This window comes from Aspergillus candidus (assembly GCF_002847045.1).
Source record: "Aspergillus candidus strain CBS 102.13 unplaced genomic scaffold BDW47scaffold_24, whole genome shotgun sequence".
In the NCBI taxonomy this organism is placed as follows: domain Eukaryota; kingdom Fungi; phylum Ascomycota; class Eurotiomycetes; order Eurotiales; family Aspergillaceae; genus Aspergillus; species Aspergillus candidus.
Window position 1 is genome coordinate 348,139 of NW_020194029.1, and position 21,801 is coordinate 369,939.

The 21,801-nt window shown below is 51.4% G+C and overlaps 4 protein-coding genes across 4 annotated transcripts; 2 read left to right on the forward strand and 2 right to left on the reverse strand.

Moving 5' to 3' along the window:
- Positions 1-582: 582 nt before the first annotated feature.
- Positions 583-7,577, reverse strand: BDW47DRAFT_106457 (putative fermentation associated protein (Csf1)). The gene has a single exon (XM_024812775.1). It carries the CDS (start codon positions 7,461-7,463, stop codon positions 672-674), a length of 6,792 nt encoding a protein of 2,263 aa, XP_024671846.1. The 5' UTR covers positions 7,464-7,577; the 3' UTR covers positions 583-671.
- A 3,211-nt stretch (positions 7,578-10,788) lies between these two features.
- On the forward strand, positions 10,789-12,686 carry BDW47DRAFT_106459 (OSTA/TMEM184 family protein). Its single transcript, XM_024812776.1, has 5 exons — positions 10,789-11,115; positions 11,192-11,209; positions 11,267-11,320; positions 11,376-11,463; positions 11,521-12,686. The coding sequence occupies exons 1-5, from the start codon at positions 11,012-11,014 to the stop codon at positions 12,535-12,537; spliced, it is 1,281 nt and encodes a 426-aa protein (XP_024671847.1). The 5' UTR covers positions 10,789-11,011; the 3' UTR covers positions 12,538-12,686.
- A 1,412-nt stretch (positions 12,687-14,098) lies between these two features.
- BDW47DRAFT_35032 (uncharacterized protein) lies at positions 14,099-15,729 on the forward strand. Its single transcript, XM_024818803.1, has 2 exons — positions 14,099-14,327; positions 14,397-15,729. The coding sequence occupies exons 1-2, from the start codon at positions 14,207-14,209 to the stop codon at positions 15,692-15,694; spliced, it is 1,419 nt and encodes a 472-aa protein (XP_024671848.1). The 5' UTR covers positions 14,099-14,206; the 3' UTR covers positions 15,695-15,729.
- A 1,189-nt stretch (positions 15,730-16,918) lies between these two features.
- On the reverse strand, positions 16,919-20,550 carry BDW47DRAFT_35082 (KH domain protein). Its single transcript, XM_024818804.1, has 5 exons — positions 19,892-20,550; positions 19,540-19,821; positions 19,028-19,489; positions 18,636-18,960; positions 16,919-18,580 (listed from the first exon to the last, which is right to left on the reverse strand). The coding sequence occupies exons 1-5, from the start codon at positions 20,417-20,419 to the stop codon at positions 17,163-17,165; spliced, it is 3,015 nt and encodes a 1,004-aa protein (XP_024671849.1). The 5' UTR covers positions 20,420-20,550; the 3' UTR covers positions 16,919-17,162.
- Between the last annotated feature and the right edge of the window lie 1,251 nt (positions 20,551-21,801).

Consider the following 21,801-nt stretch of genomic DNA (forward strand, 5'->3'; position numbering starts at 1 on the left):
TCTCGAAAGAAGATATTAGAAATCAGATATATATAGAAACATAATTATGAGTCCTGCTTGTACAGACAGTATAGTCTATCTCTAATTCTTGGGGTTGTAGTATGTAGTCCTAATATTCCCAACCAATTTTTACCATGTATCTCGCGAATTGAGATATTATATACATCTCCTAGGTATAGATACGTTTTCAAGATGTAGTTGAGTCGGAGGGCTAGGAAATGGGATTCTTCACTGTCAAAATATTGTGGAAGAACTATTCCAACACGCCTATGATGAAATATCGTGTACAGAACTAGGTGTTCATCTCATCCCTCTGCATCCCTAATTCTTCGTTTCAGTTTTCCCTGTTATGAAGCTTGTCTATTTAGACGGAACAATCTCATCAATGTAGTATATGATTTGTGGAGGAATTCTGACACAACATTACGGAGATAAGCTGGCAACGAGAGCACTGGCGCGGATCATGTATATATATATATTGCTTCAGAACCCACCCAAGAGAGTACTGTTTGCAAAAGCATACATGTCTCAGGACGAGACGACAACATTACGATGATTTTATCGTGAACAATGTTGAAATTTGTAAAATCTATAAGCATTAAAAATCGTACACCAACTTGTATATATACATAGAAATAAAGCTTCCAAGAACCTCCCTCCAAGGCCCAAGCTCACGAAGACCCCAAGATCTTCTCATACGCATCTTCCACCTCCCTAGCAATCTCCAACAAAGTCACGATAATAATCTGATGCGTGATATTGGGCAGCTTATCACGCTGCAGCCCAATCCATTCCAGAGGCGGCGTAGCCTCACCCATATCACGCAGCTGAGGCGTCTCAATCACCGGCGGTTCCAGCGCAACATACGTGTACTTCGACTGAGGCACGTTTACAACAGCGGTGATCTTCTCCTGCTGCTCCTTGGTGTCGTCGCCCTCCTTGAGTCCTCCCGTGATTCGGACTGCAGATGGCGGCAGTGGCTTTCCGAGCCGGGAGGCCAAGGCGCGAGAGTGTGAGTCCCACATATCGCGGATGAAACTGATGCGCGAGTAGTTCCATCCGACGTCGACTTTGCCTTCGAAGGAGCTGTGGAAGATGTAGTCGATTTTGGAGTCTCCGGGTTTCTGCCATGTCTCCATGCTGGCTACGAGTCGGGGGACCTTGAGGATTGTGCCTCCAGTGGATTCCACGACTCGGGTGGCGATCTCGCTGACGAGCAGGTCTTGCACTTCCATTGGATGCGGCCGCGTGATCCCCGAGAGTGCAACGCGCAGCTCGCCGAGAGTGAGTCCCAGGATACTGTGTATTCGCTCCTCTTCGAGGGACACGTGGAAATGGGCTTGGGCGTCATGTGCCTCCAGTTTGAATACATGATTGTCGTAGAAGGAGCTGGGGAACACCCCGAGATTGACGGAGTTCAGCGAGACGACAACCCCCGTTTGGAGAGATATTGGTGCTTTTTCGTCCTTTTCGTCCTTATCTTTAGCCTTCGCTTCGTTTGGAAGCTCGGGTTTGCTTGCGAAACTGGAAGTTCGTCGGCGCATGTATCTCTGTGCGTCATCCAATGCCCTTTCGTATGCTGACTGCTTGTCTTGCACGAGGCGCTGCCATGCTTGGAACAAAGCAATCGTCTGCGACGCGGTCAGGCTTGTACAAAAAACCTGTACTTTATCTCCATCCAGAATGCTAAACAGTCGCTCGTTGCCAGAGACGTTCCGGACATTGTACATGAGGAAATTGAACATCGTGATGTGGCCAATGATGAAAGGCTGATAGTCGAAGGAAACCTTCATTTGGAATTGGTTGAAGGCAATCGAGGCTTGAACAAGAGGAGTCTGGCTGTGGAGCATGTCGTCGGGCCAGTGGATTGAGGTATGGACTTTCAGCGTCTCTAGTTCAATCAACCCACTCATCCGACCTTTGCCTTCTACCCCGAGGGATTTCAGCTTAATGCACAGCGTTTGTTCCTGATTGGACGTCTTCTTCGACGACATCCATAAATCGTTGATGCCAAACTGAGCCTTTCCAAGGGTGGACCCTAGGTCGAGATGAATCTCCAGCCTCTCGACTGCAATAGCCGTGTTCCATGGGAATGCAGAGGCCGACGCAACTTGCTGATATCGCTGAACAATATAGGGTGGCGTCTCCGGGGACGACGGAGGGAATTTTCGCTCCACATCTATGTCCTCATTCGATGGGAACCAGATTTCTCGGAAAAGGAGCAAATCCTGTACTTGCTTGGCGTTGAGGGCAACCTGCATTGGGCTGACTCTGAGCACAGCCGAAATACCCTTGGAACTGCCAATGTGCTTGCTGTTCATAACGGACATGACCATAGATTGGACCTCAAAGCTTGCAGTGGACTCGCTGGAATAGACGTGTTTCACCGAAGCTTGCAATGAGTTGAATGTCATCAAGAGTGACAAAAATCTGCCATATTCATCAGACTGAACGGTGTTGATAGTTACGTAGACACTTTCAAACCCTGCAGTGGCCGCGACTCTGGCGATGGGTTGGCAGCTCAAGCTGAATTCTTGTTTGCAGATGAGAAGGCCCACGTTCAGTTTGCATCTCCCCAGAATCGTGTCTCTTCCTTCATCATCGAGTGGTGCCTCTTGCATAAGCTTCTGAGGCTGCAGCATCATCGCGCTAGACGGTCTTCTAGGCTTTTGTTGGCCTCCCATAACCTGTTGCACCGCCGAGGTCATCTGTTTCACCAACGGAACCAGACTCGGATGCAGAACGTTTGTGGACGGATCAACCTTTAGCTCCGCATTCAATGCAGAGCCAGCGGAGCTGCTGTCTTCGAATTGAACCTTCAACGCCACGCCAGGGGCCCTTAGGGTCGCCGTGGCTACTCCATCCCCGTGGATATAGTGTCCATAATTCGCATCTGATGCCCGACTCCCCTTGCGCGCTGCCGTCAACTGTTGGTCTTCGCTACGTCTCCCTTGTAGCGATACAATGGCACCAGCGAAGTCGACGTCAACCAGTACGGAGCGCAGGCGCTTGTTTCCGAAAAGGGAACGTTGCTTTGTGCCCTCTTCGGTGCCCTCTTCAGCGGGCTTGGGCATCAGGGAGGAATTGGCATCACGGATGATTCGACTTGCAGAAGCAATGGAATCTCGAATGGTACTAGCAGGCATGACGAAATCAGAAGTCGCCCGTATGTCCAATGACTTCCCGGCTGCCTGGAAGGCCAGTCGAGCTTCTTTTCCTGTCGAGGCATATGCAACATTGAAGACCAGTTCTGGCAATAAGGCCGAATTGAGGGAGCGTTTTTCTCTGTTGCTTGAGAACGGAACCATCTGCAATTGCATATCCTCAATACGAAGCTTTGCGGCGTTGGTCTTCTTGTTCGACAACTCCACACGCTTGATGGAGAAAACCAGGTCGTCGGGTTTGCGTGCGGACGTGGGCAATACCACGGTGGTCATGTTCCAGGCGATTTGAATGTTATTGAAATCCAACGAATACATGGCGTCGAAGAGATCTTGAGCGCCGCCCTCATCTGATATGCGTATCTCTGGGATACCTGTTGACTTGGCTTTTGTCTCTGTATGGCCTCGCTTGCGCAATTTCTTGAAACGCTCCACCTCGTGAGACAAATCCAAAGTTTTGATGCGCTCCTGGAGATGAGCTGCCATATCAACGACCAGGGCAGCTGTTTCGGAAAAGAGCTCGATATCACACTTCTTACTGCTCAAGTGATACACTCTCCTGAGGTCACCATTTTCAAGTCTTGTCGAGGTCCCTTGGAGTTTTGCATCGATGGCAAAGCTGCAGTAAGATCGGCTTCTAGACGCCTCTTTCTTCCGAAGATCGAGACTTATATTGGACGTGTCGACGTGGAATTCGGGATATTGCATTGGGTATCCGTCCTCCAAGCCGTTGTCGAGGCGCATACGCATCATACCTAGCGTCAATTCCAAGTCGGCTGAATAATCTTTACTATTCAAACCGGGCGCTAGAGCGTGTATCTTTATCCCTGCCATTGACATGCTCGCCTTGTAGAGAATGCCATGGTCCTTGGGAGATTCTTTCTGTTGCTTGGGTGTTTTGTCAAGAGCGAGAACTTCATCGAGGCGCTGTTGAAGAGACTTGAAGTTTTCCTTGAGATCAGCCATGAAGTGGGACACCTCTGGCTTTGTGAGAGAGCCCAGGAGGGTTCTCACGGAGCTCGCCTCCAGTCTGATGAGCTCAATTGTCATATCAACTTCCACATCCGTCCTAACAGGCGCCATATTGGCTATCACTCGACCGTTGATTGGCGGGATCTCCAGCACCGATAGACGATGCCACCCACTACCCTCGCTTGACAGAAATGTATGCAGGTTCCTTTTCACATCAAAGTCTATCTCCAACTTTGAATCGCGAGTCGGTATGATGGACGTGCGAGCGACTTCTCCAGATATGACATACTTAAGTGATGGTAAAACACAGAAGCTTAGACGATAATCATCCAGAAACATTGCTATGTGGATCTTGTTGTTGGACGCTTTTTTCGCTGGTTCGACCTTAGGGGACTGCCGTGTGGGCGGATCCAAGTTCTTAACAAGCTGATGGATGTATCGGACTTCATCTTCTATCAGCCTGTCTGCAGTGTGAGCAAGGTTCAATGGATCCTCGCGCATTTCATAGCGGAGTTTCGTGCATGACCCCACGATTCTCCAGTCGTGAATTAGATCAGGCCCCGTCTGTTCAGAGACACGTGCGATGTACACGTGTGGATCAGCAATTTTCCACAACATAAGAGTCTCGGAAATGTTGGAGATCTCCGAAGAACATCCTTCAGCACTCATCAGCACACTCAGGCCGTCAGGGCTTTCTCTGCTATTTAATATCTGGCTGATAGAACTTCGGAGCCCCGTTCCAGCCATCACAATCTTGACGTTGATACCATCGAGCGTTATGGATCCGAGGTCTGTGCCAAACGTAAACTGAAGCTCACTCTTTTCACTTTGAGGTTCTCCGAGGCTTTGGGTCCGGACAGTGGATTCAAGTGTCACAGAAGACATTGCCTTCATAACTCCTTCCACAATGTCTAATACTTCCCAGCGGAGCCTAAGGCTAGTGGATGAGCAGTAAGTCTGGATGGTTACCAGATTATTTTGCTTGATCTCGACACCCGATGGTTGCTTCTTTGGGGGATGCGCTGAAATGGCAGTGGCCAGATCCTCAATGACAAAACCGCTTTCCTTCGGCCCAGGATCAATTGCAAAGCGGAAGGATTTCACTACAATGGAAAATTGTGCTGTAGGGGTGGCGTTCTCCTCTTTAGGCGCGAAGGTATCCCAAACCCTCCGCATCACGTCGCTTTTCTCGACATGGGCCAAATCCCACGCACGCCACTGGTCGAAACTTGATAAGACAGTAGTCCGTGCATTGCGGGGCAGCAAGATGTTGTCAGTCTCGCATTTCGAAATAAGATCCTTCTGTTGATCATAAGACAAGCAATTGTAAACGTTTCGAATCCGAGACAGTATCTTCCATGAATCATGATGCCGTAGATGAGTAGGTGCAACCCTCAATACATACGAGATGCGTGTCAGGAAGACCGGATCGGAAGTAGTGGCGGCCGTTTGTGTCAGAAAATAGATCAGGAAGCGAAGTCTTTTCCGCTCGAGAGCCGAGTTATGCTGGAAGGAGTATGCAAGAGAATCAAACATGGTTGTTGTACGACGGACTAGGAAGGCCAAAGGCTCCACTGATCTTGTCGACGTCACAGTGTCAAATGCACGAGTTTGGAACTTGGACTTGACAAAAGGTATTGTTACAAGCCAGAAATTCATGTCTTCAAAAAGACAGCTGAACTCGGCTTTGTCCTGATATGTATCGGCTTGGCCACCTTCGACAGACACCGATAGGCTTTTGGCGGCCGCGTGGACCGTGGTGTTTTTATCGACAGGATTGTCCGTCTGTTGATGGTACCTTGATCGTATCTCTGTCTTCAAATGAATAACCTTGATGCTGTACTCATCGTGGAATCCAAACTCATGGCTGACGAGAGGATCGCTAGAGTGGACCAAGTTCATGAGCACATACGGGGCCCGTACTGCAAATGCTGTTGCCGTTCTAGGGTTCTGCATTGCCTTCTCATAGCCCACAATATCTGAAAGGACATCTTTTTGTAGTGTATCAATGATCGAAATCGGGTGTCTCGGTTGTAGCTTGCCTACCAATTCCGCCACCAGGAAAAGGAATTCAGGTCGACAGAAGCCCCTAACTCCTGTAGGTAGCTCGAGAGCAAAATCTGTGTGTGTTGTCTCATCATCTTCGAACGGCGAGGCATAAGTGTCAAATTTTGCTTCAGCAAAGGCTGTCTCGGCAGGGCTATCATGTGTGCCCCGGCACGTGGGCAACTGCGATGTATCGAGGTCAATCCTGTAGAGCGAGAAGTTCGGCATGATCCAAGGATTAGAAGAATCCGGCACGCTTGTCGCTGAGTCCTTCCCGTATATTTTACTGCTTTCCAACGCATCAAACATGCGGCTGTCATCGGCTACTCGAGATCTGATCCGATAAACATCTGCTTGCGATACACCCCGCGAAGTATCAAACTGGCGCCCAGCGAGTCGTCCCCGCCCATTTCTCACGCTCGACGTATCAGAGTGCATAAGAAAACTTTCAGAACTGTTATAACTTCTGCTGTCCGAATTATGCCTCGCCAATGGTGGTTTGAGCCCTTGCGAGAATTTTCCTACAGACTCAGGCATTGTCGGGATTGGAATGGTTGGTGGGGCCAAGATATCCTTTGCGCCCTGGGGGAAGTCAGGTTCAATGTCCTCCCAGTCAAAAAGAAGCCACGGAGTCCTTTGGGTTCTCTCATCGTGCAGTTTTAAATGCTCCTGTTGCAGTCTCCTGCCTTCCGTGATATCGCTCTTTCTTTGCGCCATCCTAAGCTTGATAGTGGACTGAACAAGTGCGAAAGGAGCCAGTTTCGTGTCAAGCAAACTCCCGAATGGCCCGAGGAACTTATAGTCAACTGCAGCGATCGATATGTCAGGAACCATGAGGCTCATGCGCTTTGAGAACCTGGCATCAGTCCAGTCATTGAATTGGGTCTTCAGCGGGCCGGTGCTCAGAACAAGTGCCACTTTGTCCAATAGAATGGAAACATGAATCAAATCGATATTTGCCCGAAGGAAGGTCACGTCATGAAGAGCGATCGGAAACAAAGGCGGAAGGCCGTTTTCTTCGTTATCGAAAGAAAAGTCGAAACTTTTCAGGGACGCACCCAAACAGCTCAAGAAATCCGTGGAGAATTCTCCAATAACTCGTCCGACTTTGAAATCCCAATTGCAGACATAAGTGGGCTCTGCGGGAGCCAACCCAAACAAACGATGACCATATACAGAAATGCCATCAATGAATAGTTGAGTGTCAGAAATGATACGTGGGCCGTCTGGTGGGTTGGACTCGAGGCCCACTTTCAACGGAGATATTGAAAATTCCAAGTCCATGTAGTAGTTAGTGAACCGTAGGTCGATCTCGAGAGACGGCGATGTGAGCCTTAAACATTTCACATGATCATAGATGTTCTCGGGGAGAAGAGCACAGGCGTCATTAGCACTAACATGCACAATCACATCGAGATCATTTGATACTCTATTTGGATTGGCTTGATTGTGCAACTCGGGTTGTTCCTTGGAATAAGCAAGCTCCTGAAACTCCTCGAGTGTCTTAAAATGCATTTCTTCCCCAAAGTAATTTTCCTTGACTGTCAAGAAGGATTTGATGAGGAACCCATACAGATACAGTCTAGGGGACGAACCATCAAGGTTCAGGTATAGCGTGTCCACCAGCTCCGACGATGTAGACTGAAAGTAATTGTATGTCCCGCCTATAGACAAGTGCTCCAGAGTGGCAGTGGATTTATCGCTCAAAAAGGTATGGAAGGTATCCCATAGAGGACTCAAAAAGTCGATGGCGGCATCGTCGAGATTTATATTGAATTCGACGGCATTTTGATCCGGCCTGTATTTGTTCAACGGGAGAGTGACTGCCGAATTCAGTCTTTTCCCTTTTATTAGAAGCAAGCGGTTGTCATCCAGGTCAGAAGGGTTGCTGATGATGTTTTGGTCGTTCACGTTCACAAACAACCGCAAGTCTGCGAAAGAGAGATTGAGCTTGTAGATGAACGGGACGAATGTGTAGTAGTCTTGCGGAGGGCCAGAAGCCCAGTCAGTAACAAGATCTGTCAGAAGAAAGATGTGATCACGCAGAAGAAATAACTCCATAGATTGATTGTCAATGTCGAACTTCCATGTGCGAAGATCATTCCAGGAGAGGGGCACCGAGAGATCGCAGCTGAGCAGTTGTCTAGGACACTGCCATAACAATGCATGATTGACGCTTGAAGTCATCTTGGAGTCCCGAAAATCCAAGTCAAGCTGGTTACGAAACCTCGGGCCTGAAGCCACCATATCCATGTTGTAGTTTAGAGTGGAATCACCGGACACGCGCAAAGACAGCCACCCAAAAGGACGAATATCGGGTCCAATATGGCCCTTGTCGCCCTCGCGTGATTTTCTCCTCGATTGCTGCTTCTTGAGCTTGGAAGAACCTCTGATTGCATCAGCCCGTCCTTTCCACTGCCAATCCTTAGATGGTTCTCTCGTCGGGACTCGCAGGGTCATATCCTGGCTGGTTTCTATCCGCAGTCTGAACAACGTGCTTTTCCTTGGGTCGCCCGGAGTCAAGGGCTCCGCGGAGTCGGAGCTTCGGTAACTATTGGGGAAGAACACATTCTGTAGCCCGACCCGTTCCCGATCAGCCCAGGGCCCGTAGTTGATAGAACCGCCCTCAAGTTTGACATCAATTCCCCACTCGGGGGGCGGGGCACCGTTGATATCCAGTGGAGGTCTCTGCCGGGGGGATGACGGAGCCGTCGCGTGTCGTACAACAAAGCCAGGAATGTCCCAAAAATAGGATATGGTCATCCCCGGACTATCCAAAATTGTAGAGAACCTTCCATATTCCACCGAACTCCATTCTTCGTGGTCGTCATGGCTGGTCTCATCTATATACCGAGAAAGACCGGTCCAGCGAGCGTCACTGTGAGTATTTCCCCAAAGCTTAGATGGGTCTGCAGGCTTGTCGGAAACATGGAAGGACTCGACAGAAGTTTGAAAGTATGGAATAAGGTCACGAATGCTGTGCCACACCCTACGTTTTTGAAAATGATAATTGAAAATCGTGTCTCTCTTGCGTTTCGTGCCCGACGGCTCTGGTCGGGTGGAGCCCAGTCCTTTCGCGGCGACAAGCTGGTTCTGCTTGAAATCGGGATTTGGCCTCATTTGGATGACAGGGTGATCGAGGTGAAAAGAGAATGCTTGCCGGTAGAGGTCCAGCGGGCCAGCGCTGCAGGCTTCGACCAACCCTGTGGCTCCATTGAAGGTCGTGGTGAGGACCGACCTTGTATTTTCATTTCCCACCACGATAGCGCCCTTGTCGCACACCAGTCGCAAAGGCAAAAGCTGGAGGAGTCTCGATAAACCCTCTCCCATCCCCTGCCCGGAGCTTCCCGCATCCTGCGAACCGATCGTCTCTCGGTCCGTTCCACTCCTCGCCGGGAAGTTGTCACGAGAAGAAGAAGCTCGATCCGAAGCTGACCTATGATCTGACGGTGCGTGGTCCGAGCCCTCCTTGAGCCCGGGATCCAGAGTACTGCTCCCAGGGTACTCCGGTTTGGTAAACGTCGCGGTGGGATCAGATGGCATGAAGCCCGCTAAGATACTGTCGTAGGCGGGGGTCCTATTGTAGATGAACCATTCAAAGCCATAGAACTTTGCTGTGATGCGACAAGGGAGGGTATCTGCTCGTTTCTGTCCCCCTTGTTCCTCCCGATCACCATCCTTGCAACCATCATTGTCATCCCCCGGGGACTGCGCTCCATCGTCTGCCTTTTCCGAGCTCGGTTTGAAATCCGATACGTGTGTCCGTCTGACACTATGTCTCCAGTAACGCCAGGTAATAAACCCTCCATGTATGAAGATTGTCTCGTTCACCCCATGGTACCGGATGCCCTTGAAAAAGATCCTCCCTCCCAGTAAGGATATTTGCAGAGCGTGTATATCGACATAAGCGCGGTAATAGTGCCAGGTATAGGCTCGGATTCCGTAGGATAGGACGGTTGCGAAAAGGCGGTTGAAGTATAGAAGGAAGAACAGCACGCTTCACTTCATATTAGTCACTGACGATCAGGAGGAGTATGCGACAAGCCGCCGAACTTACAGGATGCACGATACGATAAGTTCAAGGAGGAAGAACCTAGCGCAAAAACCGTGAGTAGCTCAACCAGCAGTGGGACCACCATATGTCCTTACCAATTGAAGCTTGGATCCGGAGTCAAGGACAGCGTTGTCAAGCTTGTATTAGCCATCGTGCGATATCTTCAACATGGCGGCTCCCGCAAGATAGTCAACCCCCCTTTTGACGAGAACGGGGGAGATTAATAACGACTTGACTTTTCAGAATAGAGAGCATCCTACTCTATTGGCAGCAATAAAATGACCAAAAAAGGAGAGCATATCCAGCATCTAAATTGCGAGGGGAAGGTTGCGTTGGGACACAATGGAAGACGAACAGGTCAATCCCGAGCTGCGATAACACAGGAGGAGCATGTGGAGCTCGAGGCAGTAAGGCAGCCGGTCACCTATCGGGACGCTAGACCTATTCGGGATGACCCGCGTTGGGGCCTGGCGGTTCAGGTTCGAATTCCCCAGTTTATCGGCCTGGTTGTTAAGGTTCGCTTCCAGGCAGAGATACCAAGTGCGGCTGTTGCTCCTCTTGCCTACGCAATCTCGCTCCACAACGGCCTCATCCTTTGACTATGCGATAGTCTCTTTCTGGTTTAGGGGACTTTCTAGCCTATTTTGACGAGCTTTATCATATTTTGCGCGTATTCTTTTTCTGAGCCCTCTCGCTTCGTACTTTTTATTGAAGGGTCGCCTTGATTTACGGCATGCTTTACCCGCAGACATAACACAGGGGCGCGTGCGGTTTGACAATGGTCACTTCTAATCCGTCCGGGGGCACTGGCTCGAGTTTGGCGCGGGTCGTCGTTATTGTTACTGGTGTCTCGTCGCTGGTTGCCTCTCTCATATCGATTCTGTGAGATCGCACGTCCCCGGGTTTTGCTTCGTCAAAAGCATCTTCAAGTGTGCTAACAGGTGTCCGCGATAAACAGATCCATTTGGCTTCAAGCGTATGCAGACCCTTCGCGCGACACATATCTGTCATGCTTATAACCTTGAGCGTATAGAAAGAACTACCGGAAGCCTTTACACCAACGCTATGTGGTTCGCATCCTCTTGATGTTAGTGTTTGTTTTCAGGAAACAGACGACTGGATGTCGGGCTGATCGTGTGCAGGGTTCCGATATACGCGGCGGCGTCTTGGGCCAGCATTGTTTCATCAGTTGCCTCTCAAGTGCTGGACCCCATCCGTGACATCTATGAGGTATGAGTCTCGCCCGTGGGACTCACGGTTACGGCTGACAAGCGTTGTCCCCGCTAGGCTTTTACGATCTACACGTTTTTCCAACTCCTCATCAACTTTCTTGGCGGCGAAAGATCCATCATCATCTTGACCCATGGTCGCCCTCCGGTAGATCACACCTGGCCGCTAAACTATTGCCTTCCCAAACTCGACATCTCCGATCCCCAAACCTTCTTGTCGGTCAAGCGCGGGATCCTTCAGTATGCCTGGCTGAAACCGATCTTGGCCTTGGTATCGATCATAATGAAGGCCACCGGTACTTACCAAGAAGGCTACCTGGGAATATCCTCCGGCTATCTCTGGACGGGGATTGTGTATAATATAAGCGTCACCGTCAGTCTCTATTCGTTGGCGAACTTTTGGGTTTGCCTTCACAGCGACTTGGTGCCATTCCGCCCCGTGCCCAAGTTTCTGGGCGTCAAACTTATCATTTTCGCCTCATATTGGCAGGGGTTCTTCCTGTCGATTCTCCAGTGGCTTGGGGCACTGTCCAATGGCGTTCCGGGATACACCCCCGACAATTTAGCGGCTGCCATTCAAGATGCTCTGATCTGTTTCGAGATGCCCATCTTCGCACTCGCACACTGGCATGCGTTTTCGTGGCATGACTATGCGGACCCCTCCGTCTCGGCGGCTCGGTTGCCCGTAGCATACGCTCTGCGCGATGCCTTTGGTGCCAGAGACCTGGTCGAAGACACGAAGATGACCTTGCGCGGAGAGAACTATGAGTATCGGCTGTTCGACTCGGGTGATCACATTATAGCACACGCCGAGTCTCGATCGCGCGTAAGGCGTATCCAGCATGGCATGCGATATGAGCGTGGCGGGAAGGGGAAGTATTGGATTCCCATGCCCGGAGAGGCCAACAGTCGAACGCCATTATTGTCCGGTTCCTCCGACGGCGACCGACGAGGCAGCGCTGCAGATCGATACAATTCGCCTAGTGATGTGGAGGATTTCGGTCTGGACGAAGAGCATGAGAGACTTTTCGCTCAGGCAAGGGAACTTGAGTTCGGCGACTGGAATGTAAGTTGACCCACTCCCCATTATAGTACCATCCAAACTAATGCGACTTTGATTAGTACCCTGTAATCACCGCCCACGAGATACCGAGGGACCAGCGTCTGCCGGATTCTTCGAGCTACCAGGGGGACCACCTGCCTGAATTGGTCAAGAAGGCCCGCAAGCACCTCAGAAGTCGTTCATCGAAAGGATCCGATTCCCGCCGCAGCAGTGGGAGTTCCCACGTCTCTCACGTCTCTCCGAAAAAGCACGATGACGACCATGATGGCGATGGCGATGATGATGCAGAGGAACGGCCGGGCTCAGCCGGTTCTTCTGCCTCCCGAAGCTCGCATAGCAGTCAACTCGTCGATATTGTAGTGGAGGACCGAGAAGCCGAAGCTGAGGAACGTATCCATGCCGAGCGAGCGTTTGGCTCCACACCAGCTGAACCTGACCAGCAGAAGCTCTTCCGGTAAGTAATCGCTGTCTCTGTCGGACGCGTTCGAGCCCAAACTAATCGTTCCATCCCAGGAGAGCCACTGGTATGTCAGAGTCGGGGGACGAGCAGGATGCCGATGCCCCGCGCAGTTCGACACATCTAGCTGTTCCAGGAGATGGAAACACACACGACGGAAATACTCAAGGACGGATATGGACTTCAGGCGTCTTAGACGAGGAGAATGTCTGGGGCCGGTAGAAGCCATGCGTGCCTCATCACACATAGCCAAGCCTTTTGGCACCCCCGGCGGCACCCATGTGCGACCGGGCCAAACCCCAATCTTCACTCAATACGCGTGGTTATCTCGGGATGCAGCATAACATATTAGCTTCAAAATCCCCGGCGAGGGAGATTTATAAATAGTATGAAACGCCAGGTACTCGGTAGTCCGGTACGTCCGGATAAAACGAGGAGCTCTGGGCAGCTATCACACTTGGTCAATGCAACACGAAGGCCTGAAATCATCCATCTCGGGGATAGCCTACATAGTTATTGACATCTCTCCACACGTACTTTGGGGGTCGACGGGCAAGCACTCAAGCCAATGCAGGTGTGAGTTACTATCACCATCCCGATGGGGGCCTTGCGTCGGCTGGACAAATGACCGCTGTCTTCTAGGCGCTTAGTCCCTCGTTAGTGTGGTGTTCTGCTCCCCCGACAGCCAACCGGAGGAGAATTCGCAGATCACCTCATTAAGGACGGATCAACAGCTCGACACGTTGTCAGGGAGGGGCGCTATCAGAGCACCTTCACTGGCCAGTAATTCCGGCGCAGGAGCTGATCCCCGTTTCCTGGACTTATCAAAGACCGGAGAGTGGGGGGCTGACATGCAGAAGGCCCAATACTATGATTTGAATCGACCTGGAGCCTTGCCATGGTCAATGTGATGATGATTGACAGTCGAGAGGCCCCTTTAAGGAGTTTAGTGTCAAAGAAAGAGGAGGTCCTTTCTATCGCGGGGGTTCTCACAAGGGCTTCATCCATCCTTCATTCATTCATTGATTGTTTCTTCCATCTATCTTGTTCTTCTGCTGCCAGCCTGGTGCTTGGACCTGACGGCTGGCCTTTGTTTGTCTATATGACCTTTCTTTCTTTGTGACTCCCTTGTTCATCGTCTCTCGCATTCTTTTTCCTGGGGATATATCTGTGCTCGGCCCACCCCTGAGGGTGATGGGCCAACAGCTATAACCGTTGGCAGCGATGAACCGGGCAATTGAACAAGCAGGGTCCTTATTCACTGGCTGGATTCACTCCTGCTTGTTCTGCCCAACAGGGGCGGACGACGACAGCTTCCACCATGACAGGAGCGCGAGACAAAACGGTATGCATTGCGATCTCTAGAACAAAGACGAGTCGAGGACTCGGACAATTGTACTAACCTGCGTCTCAGGTGCCGAACGAGAGATGCGCGTGTGCCATACACAGCCTCACCTCGTCCCGCCCATGAAGCTCGTCGTCTACGACGACCTGCCCAGCCCAGGTCCACCACCCCGGGTGACATCCTTGCCTTCCTGGATGATGGACGGGAAAGACATCCGGGCATCGCGGGCATCCAACCGGACCAGTACCATCTCGTTCAAGAAAAGGACCAGTACTATATCCTTCAAGAAGAGGTCGACCGCTCCCATAAGGATCAGCGCCCCATCCGACTTCCGCCGCGTGCCTCTCCTCGCGACTACCACCCCTGGAAATCCCCCAGCATTGGAGCTGAGCTTCAACACCCCAGGCTATCATCTCCCAGAGCTCCCCCAATTCGAGGACTTCCAGCTAGAAGAAAACCGACGACAAACGCTGTCCAGACCCGCCAAAGTCCTCAAACCAGCAGACACTGGCCGCCTGTCACAGGCTAGGTCCCACCACCGGGCGTCGTCTTCCGTCCACCTGTCTCGCAAACCCGTCGGGTCCGGCTCCCGACGGTCATCTCTCGCAACGCTGGAACACCACCTGGAGAGATCCCTCCCGGCACCCAGCCCTCTCATCCCTCACTTTTCGACCCGCCCATCCACAGTTACTGGTATGACTGCAAGCCTCTACTCTCCCCTCCCAACCACCACAATCACCACCACCAGGCCGGACTCAACTGGTATCCCCGGACCCGCATTCCCAAGCGATCCTCCTCCATCCGCCATTCCAGAACCCCAAACTCCACTACAAGCCCACCTGCAGGCCAGGCCCTCCCTGCCCCCGACTGACGAGGATCGTCCATCATCCAGCAGCGTCCAAAGACCCCCAACGACAAGCTCCTCCTCCGACAGCCCCGCTAACCAAACCCCCCCTCGTACCGGCCGCGTCACCCAATGGCTCTTCAACACAGCACCAACATCAACATCATCAACAACCAGCCGAACCTCCCTCCCCGCCTTCCCCACAACCTGGAAACCATCCTTCACAACAGACAAGAGCCCCTTCCGTCTCCGCTCCCGTACCCTCAGCGGCTCAACCCTCGCCTCCTCCGCTTCTTCCCCCTCCATCTCCACCACCAACAACATGACAGGCGCCGCAGCGCCTAACAAAACCACGCCCTCCCCAGCCAGTAGCACCACCGTGTTTCCCCGCCAAACAGCCCGTCCATCCGAAGACCACGCCCCCTACCAACCCTACCCGACAATCTACGAAAGCGATGACCTTCGTCGTAGTTATTACGAGAATCAGTCGCATTCGCATTCGCCGATTGGGGTGGCGTTTTAGCATGGATTCCGACGACTTCCTGAATACTGGGGTAGTTTATGCTTAATGTCTACTTTATTTACTTCTACTTCTACTTGCTTTGTTTGACATGGGTTTCATCCTGGTTGGATAATTTTTTTCTCTTTTTTTTTTTGGCATCTTTCTTAAACGTGCACGGGCCCGCCCCCTTTTTTTTTCCCCCCCCTTTCCCCCTTTTTTTTTTTTTCCCCCCCCCCCCCTCTTCTTCACTTTCGTCCATCTCCGTCCACAATCTACCCCTAATATCATCATCAATCAATACCAATCTGCTTATAGTATAGTATAGTACTTCCACCCTTCATCTAGACCGATCCTGTCTAGCTGTTACGTACGTACTTACCCACTTACTCTGTATTCTGTAATATTAAAAATACTACATACTGGGTACTAGGTAGGTAGGTAGGTAGGTAGGTAGCTTAGTTTTGTTAGGTGTATCATAGGTATGGGTAACTACAGGCGGACCACGCATTCGATATGACTCACTTATGATTTACATAGTTACTCAGTTTATACCCGGTTTATACCCAGTTTAGACTCGAATTAGACTGACTTTATATACTAAATCTACATACTCTGCCACAATGATCCATGTCCTTGTCAACAGTCCCTGCCAGATAACCCAATCCATGCTACTTGACAATGCCAACAAAGATAATCGGTCTATAAAGTATAGAATATACTACAAATGCACATAAACAGTCTACATCACGTCCAGGAATCAAATCAAATCAATCACTCGGTCTTCATTCAGAATTCTCTACTGAAGTCAGGGGGATATCGTGTACGTCAAGGTATATAGTAAAAAAAAAAAGAAAAAGCAGGAAAAATGGAAAAAATGAAATCCAAAACAAAAACAGCAAGCAGCAAACAGAAAGAAAAACCACAAAATCCATCTGTACCCATCCATCACCATGCACATGCACATGCAAAAAGATAGTTAACGGGGGTAGAATCAGGATGTAATGACAAAAACAGCAAATGAGTCAAAAAGAGAGAAACAAAAGACGAAAAAACACCTTCGTACACCTTCCATCTCACTTGGTATCATACTTGAATGTTGTTGTCTTTCCCTGTCCTTTCCTTTTCCAGCTTCTCCTATGCCATAGTCTGAGAGACAAAAAAAGGTGAAAATCGAAAATCAAATCAAATCAAATCAAATCAAACACGCGAGCGAGAATAAAACGTGGCAAGAAGAATGTGAATTCAAATCCAGACAACTGAAGGGTATAAATCAAACCGAGACGCGACTCAAATTGGGGACTCCATCTCTGTCTGTTTGTTCCTCCGGCTGAGAACAAATTTTTCTGGTATCTTGGATGCTTACTGTGGTATCAAAACAATGGATAAAACAGGATAAGAGCCGAAACAAATCAATCGCTGACTGAAAATAAAAAGAAAATAAAAAAAGACAAAATTTCTTGGGGTATACTGCTGCAAACTGACATTGTCTTTAACGCGGTGGCCCGATAGGGGCCGGGTATCCAGAAGTAGAATTGGAAGTGCTAGGACGACCACTGTCAAAAGACGCGCGAGGGTCATGCTTAGGGGTCATGTCCCCCGGCGCGGTACCGAATGGAAATTTCGTGTCAAAGCGCGCGGGCCAGCCATTGCTGCTGCTGTGGCTATGGGAGCTGCCAATAACCGGGATGTCGTCCTCGGGAAGATTCACGCCGGAATCATTCCACGGGTTGCGATATCCGCTGTCACGCGACTCCATGGAAACAAGGGATGCCTTGGAGGCATTGCTCGAGGCATGTTTGAAGAACGAACCGGGGGAGGCCGAGTGGTTCTTGCGGCCAATGAACGAGGAGAACGACGAAATGCTACCAGGCTTCCGCAGTCTCTCAAAGATCGAGCCACGCTCACTGGTCTCATCGGAGAAGTTGGGTCGGGTGGGGGAATCCGTCACAAGGGGAACGGGCGCGTGCTGCAGCAACTTGGAATCAAAGAAGGGGAGGGACTCCTCGAACGAGTCCGACTTGGGGCGCGGGATGGCGCCCTTGACGGTAGTGGCATCCAATCCGTGGGCAACCAGCCGAGAAATCAAGAAGTCGATGGCGTCCTTGAGTCCACCGGCGTTGTTGCGCGTATATCCAAGGAGCACGCGGTCCTCCGGGGGGAAGGGCGGCGACCCGCCGTCCGACACGGGCGAAGCGGTGTCCGAACTTACGTTGACAGAGGTCTCGACCTCGTACTGGTCCTTCAGCTTGCCACAGACGTCGTCGCGGAAGTCGGCGGACTGGAAGAACTCGCGTAGTTCGGGGGAGCTCTGGAAGAGGAGTTCGTGACTCTCGGGGACCATGCCCAGCAAGGCATCAACCGCCTGGGGCACCTGGTATTCGGGACCCGAGATGGTTACGACGTCGCTGGCCAGCTCTGTGCTCGGGAACTCGATCTTGCAGTTCCACTTCTTCTCGAGCTCATCGATCTCGGTCATGCGCGCCAGCAACTCCCGGTGGTACAGTCGATTGATCAGGACCCGTTCGGAGACGTACTCAGCATCGACCTTCTCCACCATGTCCATGATCTCCTGCTTGACCAGGTCCAGACTCTGCGCATTACGCGCCGGGGTCCGGCAGATGACATTGTCGACCTTGATATCGTCATCCTCTTTGCCCATACCGCCACGATCCATGGCGTTGGAGAATTTCACAAAGACCGAGTATTTCTTCATGATGCGCTGGATGTGCTGACCGCCGATCCCGATGATCCGTTTGTGGTACTGATCCGGCACATGGAATGAGATCGAAGCTGGCATCTCCTGTTCGACGAGATCCAGACCATTCTTCGTCGACTCGTATTGGTTCCCGCAAACGTCGATGTAGAAGTTGTACTCGTTGAAGCCGTCGAAGATGATTTGCACGTTGCCTGAGGCCGTCAATCTACATGTTTTTGGATGGAGAGGGGAAAGAAAGAAACTTACTTTGACCCATGATCTTGTTGATCTTGCCGTTCTTCTTCCCACTGACGAATTCCTTGTGCTCATTGGCCAACTCGATCTTCACCCGCATCTGGTACTGACTTCGGTGGACGAAGGGAATTTGGTTGATGACCATCATCGCGGCCTTGACGGCATCGTCCGAACCGTTGATGGTGAAGGTCAGGTTGTCGAAGCTGACTTCGGCGCCGGAGTTGCTGCAGATGTCGGACAGCATGGTGCGGACATCGGGAGCGGAGGGGGCGCGGAAACCGCCTTGCGAGGGGTCGGGCATGACGATCCACCACGACGCGCTATAAAACTGGCCAGCCTGCGGATCGAAAAGAGAAGTATTAGTCGACTATCAACCGTTTGCTGGTGTTGGAACAGGTACGTACCAAAGCCATGATCTCCCGAACTGTACGCTCCACATGCAAGACCTCCGAGCCCTGGACGCGGACCAGGCCGCGTTGGCTGCCCAACTGGGGGAACAGAACGTAAGAACCGTTCATCTCCATGACCTTCCGCACTTTATCCAAGCGATCCAGCAGCACATTGTCGATCTTGTTCGAGTTCACAATGACATCCTTGACGTAGATCTTGACTCCCAGCACCAACTCCCGCAGCTTCTGCTTGGCGCGAGCGATCTGATCCTTGGTCTCCCCGGTGATGTAGACTTCGTCCTCGCTGCGACGGTGGGCGCCCGGAGGAGTGTAACCGAAAATGCGCGGGAAGGGTGGGGGGAAGTAAATGGCGGTCCCAGTGGCGGCCTCGATGAGCTTGATGTTCTTGCGGGTGCGGCCACACACCAGAGTGTGCATGGTCAACTCCAACTTCATCGCGTCCACCTCACGTTTGAGCTGCATCCTATTAGCATCCACCATCATCATTCACAAAAGGCAGTACTTACGATCTGATCGATCAAGATCAAGACCCGAGCCTTGGCATGTTCCGCACTCTCCATGTCGCCATAAATGGACACGCGAAAGCGATGATCCAGACCGTTGTCCGAAGCATACCCATAGGATGACACCACCGCACTGTCCGTGTCTCGGAGTTTCGGGCTCAGCAGGAAGATGTCCGTACCGGTGTACTCGGCCAACTTGTTCAGATGCCCCAACACATTATCCCGAACTCCCTGGGCCGATCCGTCCATGAAGAGGTGCATGTCCACGTCCACGGTGGCACATCGCTAAAAAAAACCAACCCGAGCCGTTAGCCCACACAAAGAACCTTCAAATATTGCGATCCCAAACACGTACCAGAAGAATCGGGGTCTCATTTAAGATCTTGGCCCGCATCTTGCGCACCGTCTCGCCATCGCCCGTGATACAAACGTTCGTCACCAAGCCCTGGGGGCGACGTTGTAAGGAGGGGACCGTCTTGGGCTCCGACGAACTGACGGAGGCCTCGATCCTTCCATTGCTACCCTCGGTGATCTGACGGCAGAGTCTCCGCAGGGTCTCGACGTTGCTGGTGTGGACGGGCAGGCTGTGAACGGGGGTGCCTTCGGGGGTACCCTCGGGGAAGGACCAGCGGTGGAGGGCACCCGGAGTCGCATGGAGCACGTCGTCGGCGTCGGGCCCACTAAGGGTGGAGGAGAAGGGAACGTTGAAGGAGAGGTTGACGGTCGGATCGATGCCGGTCGGGGGAGTCATCGGCGGTGCACCATGCGGTCGACGGAGGGAGTGCGAAGTCATGTCCGCATGAGGGCGAGACATGCCAAAAGTCGGAGTCATCCGTTCCCAACCATGACGGGCTTGGCCCGTGAAGTTGGAGATCTTGTGCATGACGCAGGTGGGTCGACGGGAGGGGGGGGATCGAATCTCTGGCCCCTGGAGCAAGTCGAGGGGGAGAGAAACGAAGGGAATCAGAGAGGGGAGGAGGAGGGGAGGAGAGGGAGAGAGGACGAGGGAGGAGTAAGATCAATGTTGGGCGGAGAGAATCGGGATTGGGTTGTGAAGGTTTGGAACGAGAGGGAGAGAAAAGGTCGGGAAAGGAAGGATTGAGAGGGAGGAGGGGAGGGGGAGAGGGAAGAGCAAGCAAGCAAACTCAGCGGGCTGCTGCGATCGCCGTTCTCGACAGGGATGGGATGGCGGAGAAAGAGAGTTGAGGAATGGGAATGGGGGGCGTGCAGGGGAGTGGACAAGGGACCGGAATGGGTGAGAAGATGAATTTACCAGGGAAAAAGAACAGGAAAGAAAAAGAGAAGAAAAAAAAAAAAAGAAAAAAGAAGAAAAATACAAAATGGGTATCGGAGGGGAGTAAGGCTGAGAGTGGATGATGATATGGAGGAGGGGACAGGAAATCATCAAAAAAGAAAGGAAAGAAAAGAAGAAGATAAAAGTTCCAAATGGGAATCTGAACGAGAGGAGAAAAAGATGAACCAGAAGGAAAGAAGACGATGAGAGAAAGACTGGAAGGGGAAAATTGGCGGATGGAGAGAGTTGGTCAACTGTGGGTTTCGAGTCGCCGTCTTGATGGACCTTTGCTTTTGTTCTTTCAACTTACTCCATACGGAGTTGGTATTGATTGGAGTTGAAGCAACGGAGATGGAATCGAATTGAATGACTCCGTACTGGAATAATCTACGTTGATCTGATTTATTTGATCTATTTGATTCCCATCGGTATGAAGGGTTTTGCTGCCGAATTCAGGTCCATTCAGGCATCCAAGTCAGCGTTGTGGGAACAGCCTCAGGCTTGTGTATGGATGGATCCGTATAGGGGCAAAATAACATGCAAGACAAGACACTCTCCCTTTAATCCAGAACCAGGTCTAAGTTCAAGTCCAAGTTCAAGTCCAAGTCCAAGCCCCCCTCAAAGATACTTCGGACCTTTCCTTCTCATGAACTCTTCCACGATGATTCGATCCGTCCCATCCCACCGGCCTGTGCGGGTACGGTCGAGTCAGCCCAGCGTCTAGGCCCGCCAGTTGGTCCAGTCGGAAGCCCATCCCAAGATGCTAGCTAAAGGTAGGCTAGGGGAGGCATGGCTTATCATCCCATATCGTATGTTCAGCTGTCCCATCCAGGATCGACTCAACCGGTTCCAATCATGTTCCCGTCTCGATCTCCTCAAAAGACCCTAGTCAAACGGTCTCGCCGCCATGACCTTTTAAGACCAGACTGATATACATACAAAGCATCCTATCGGCCTCAAACCGGCCAGCC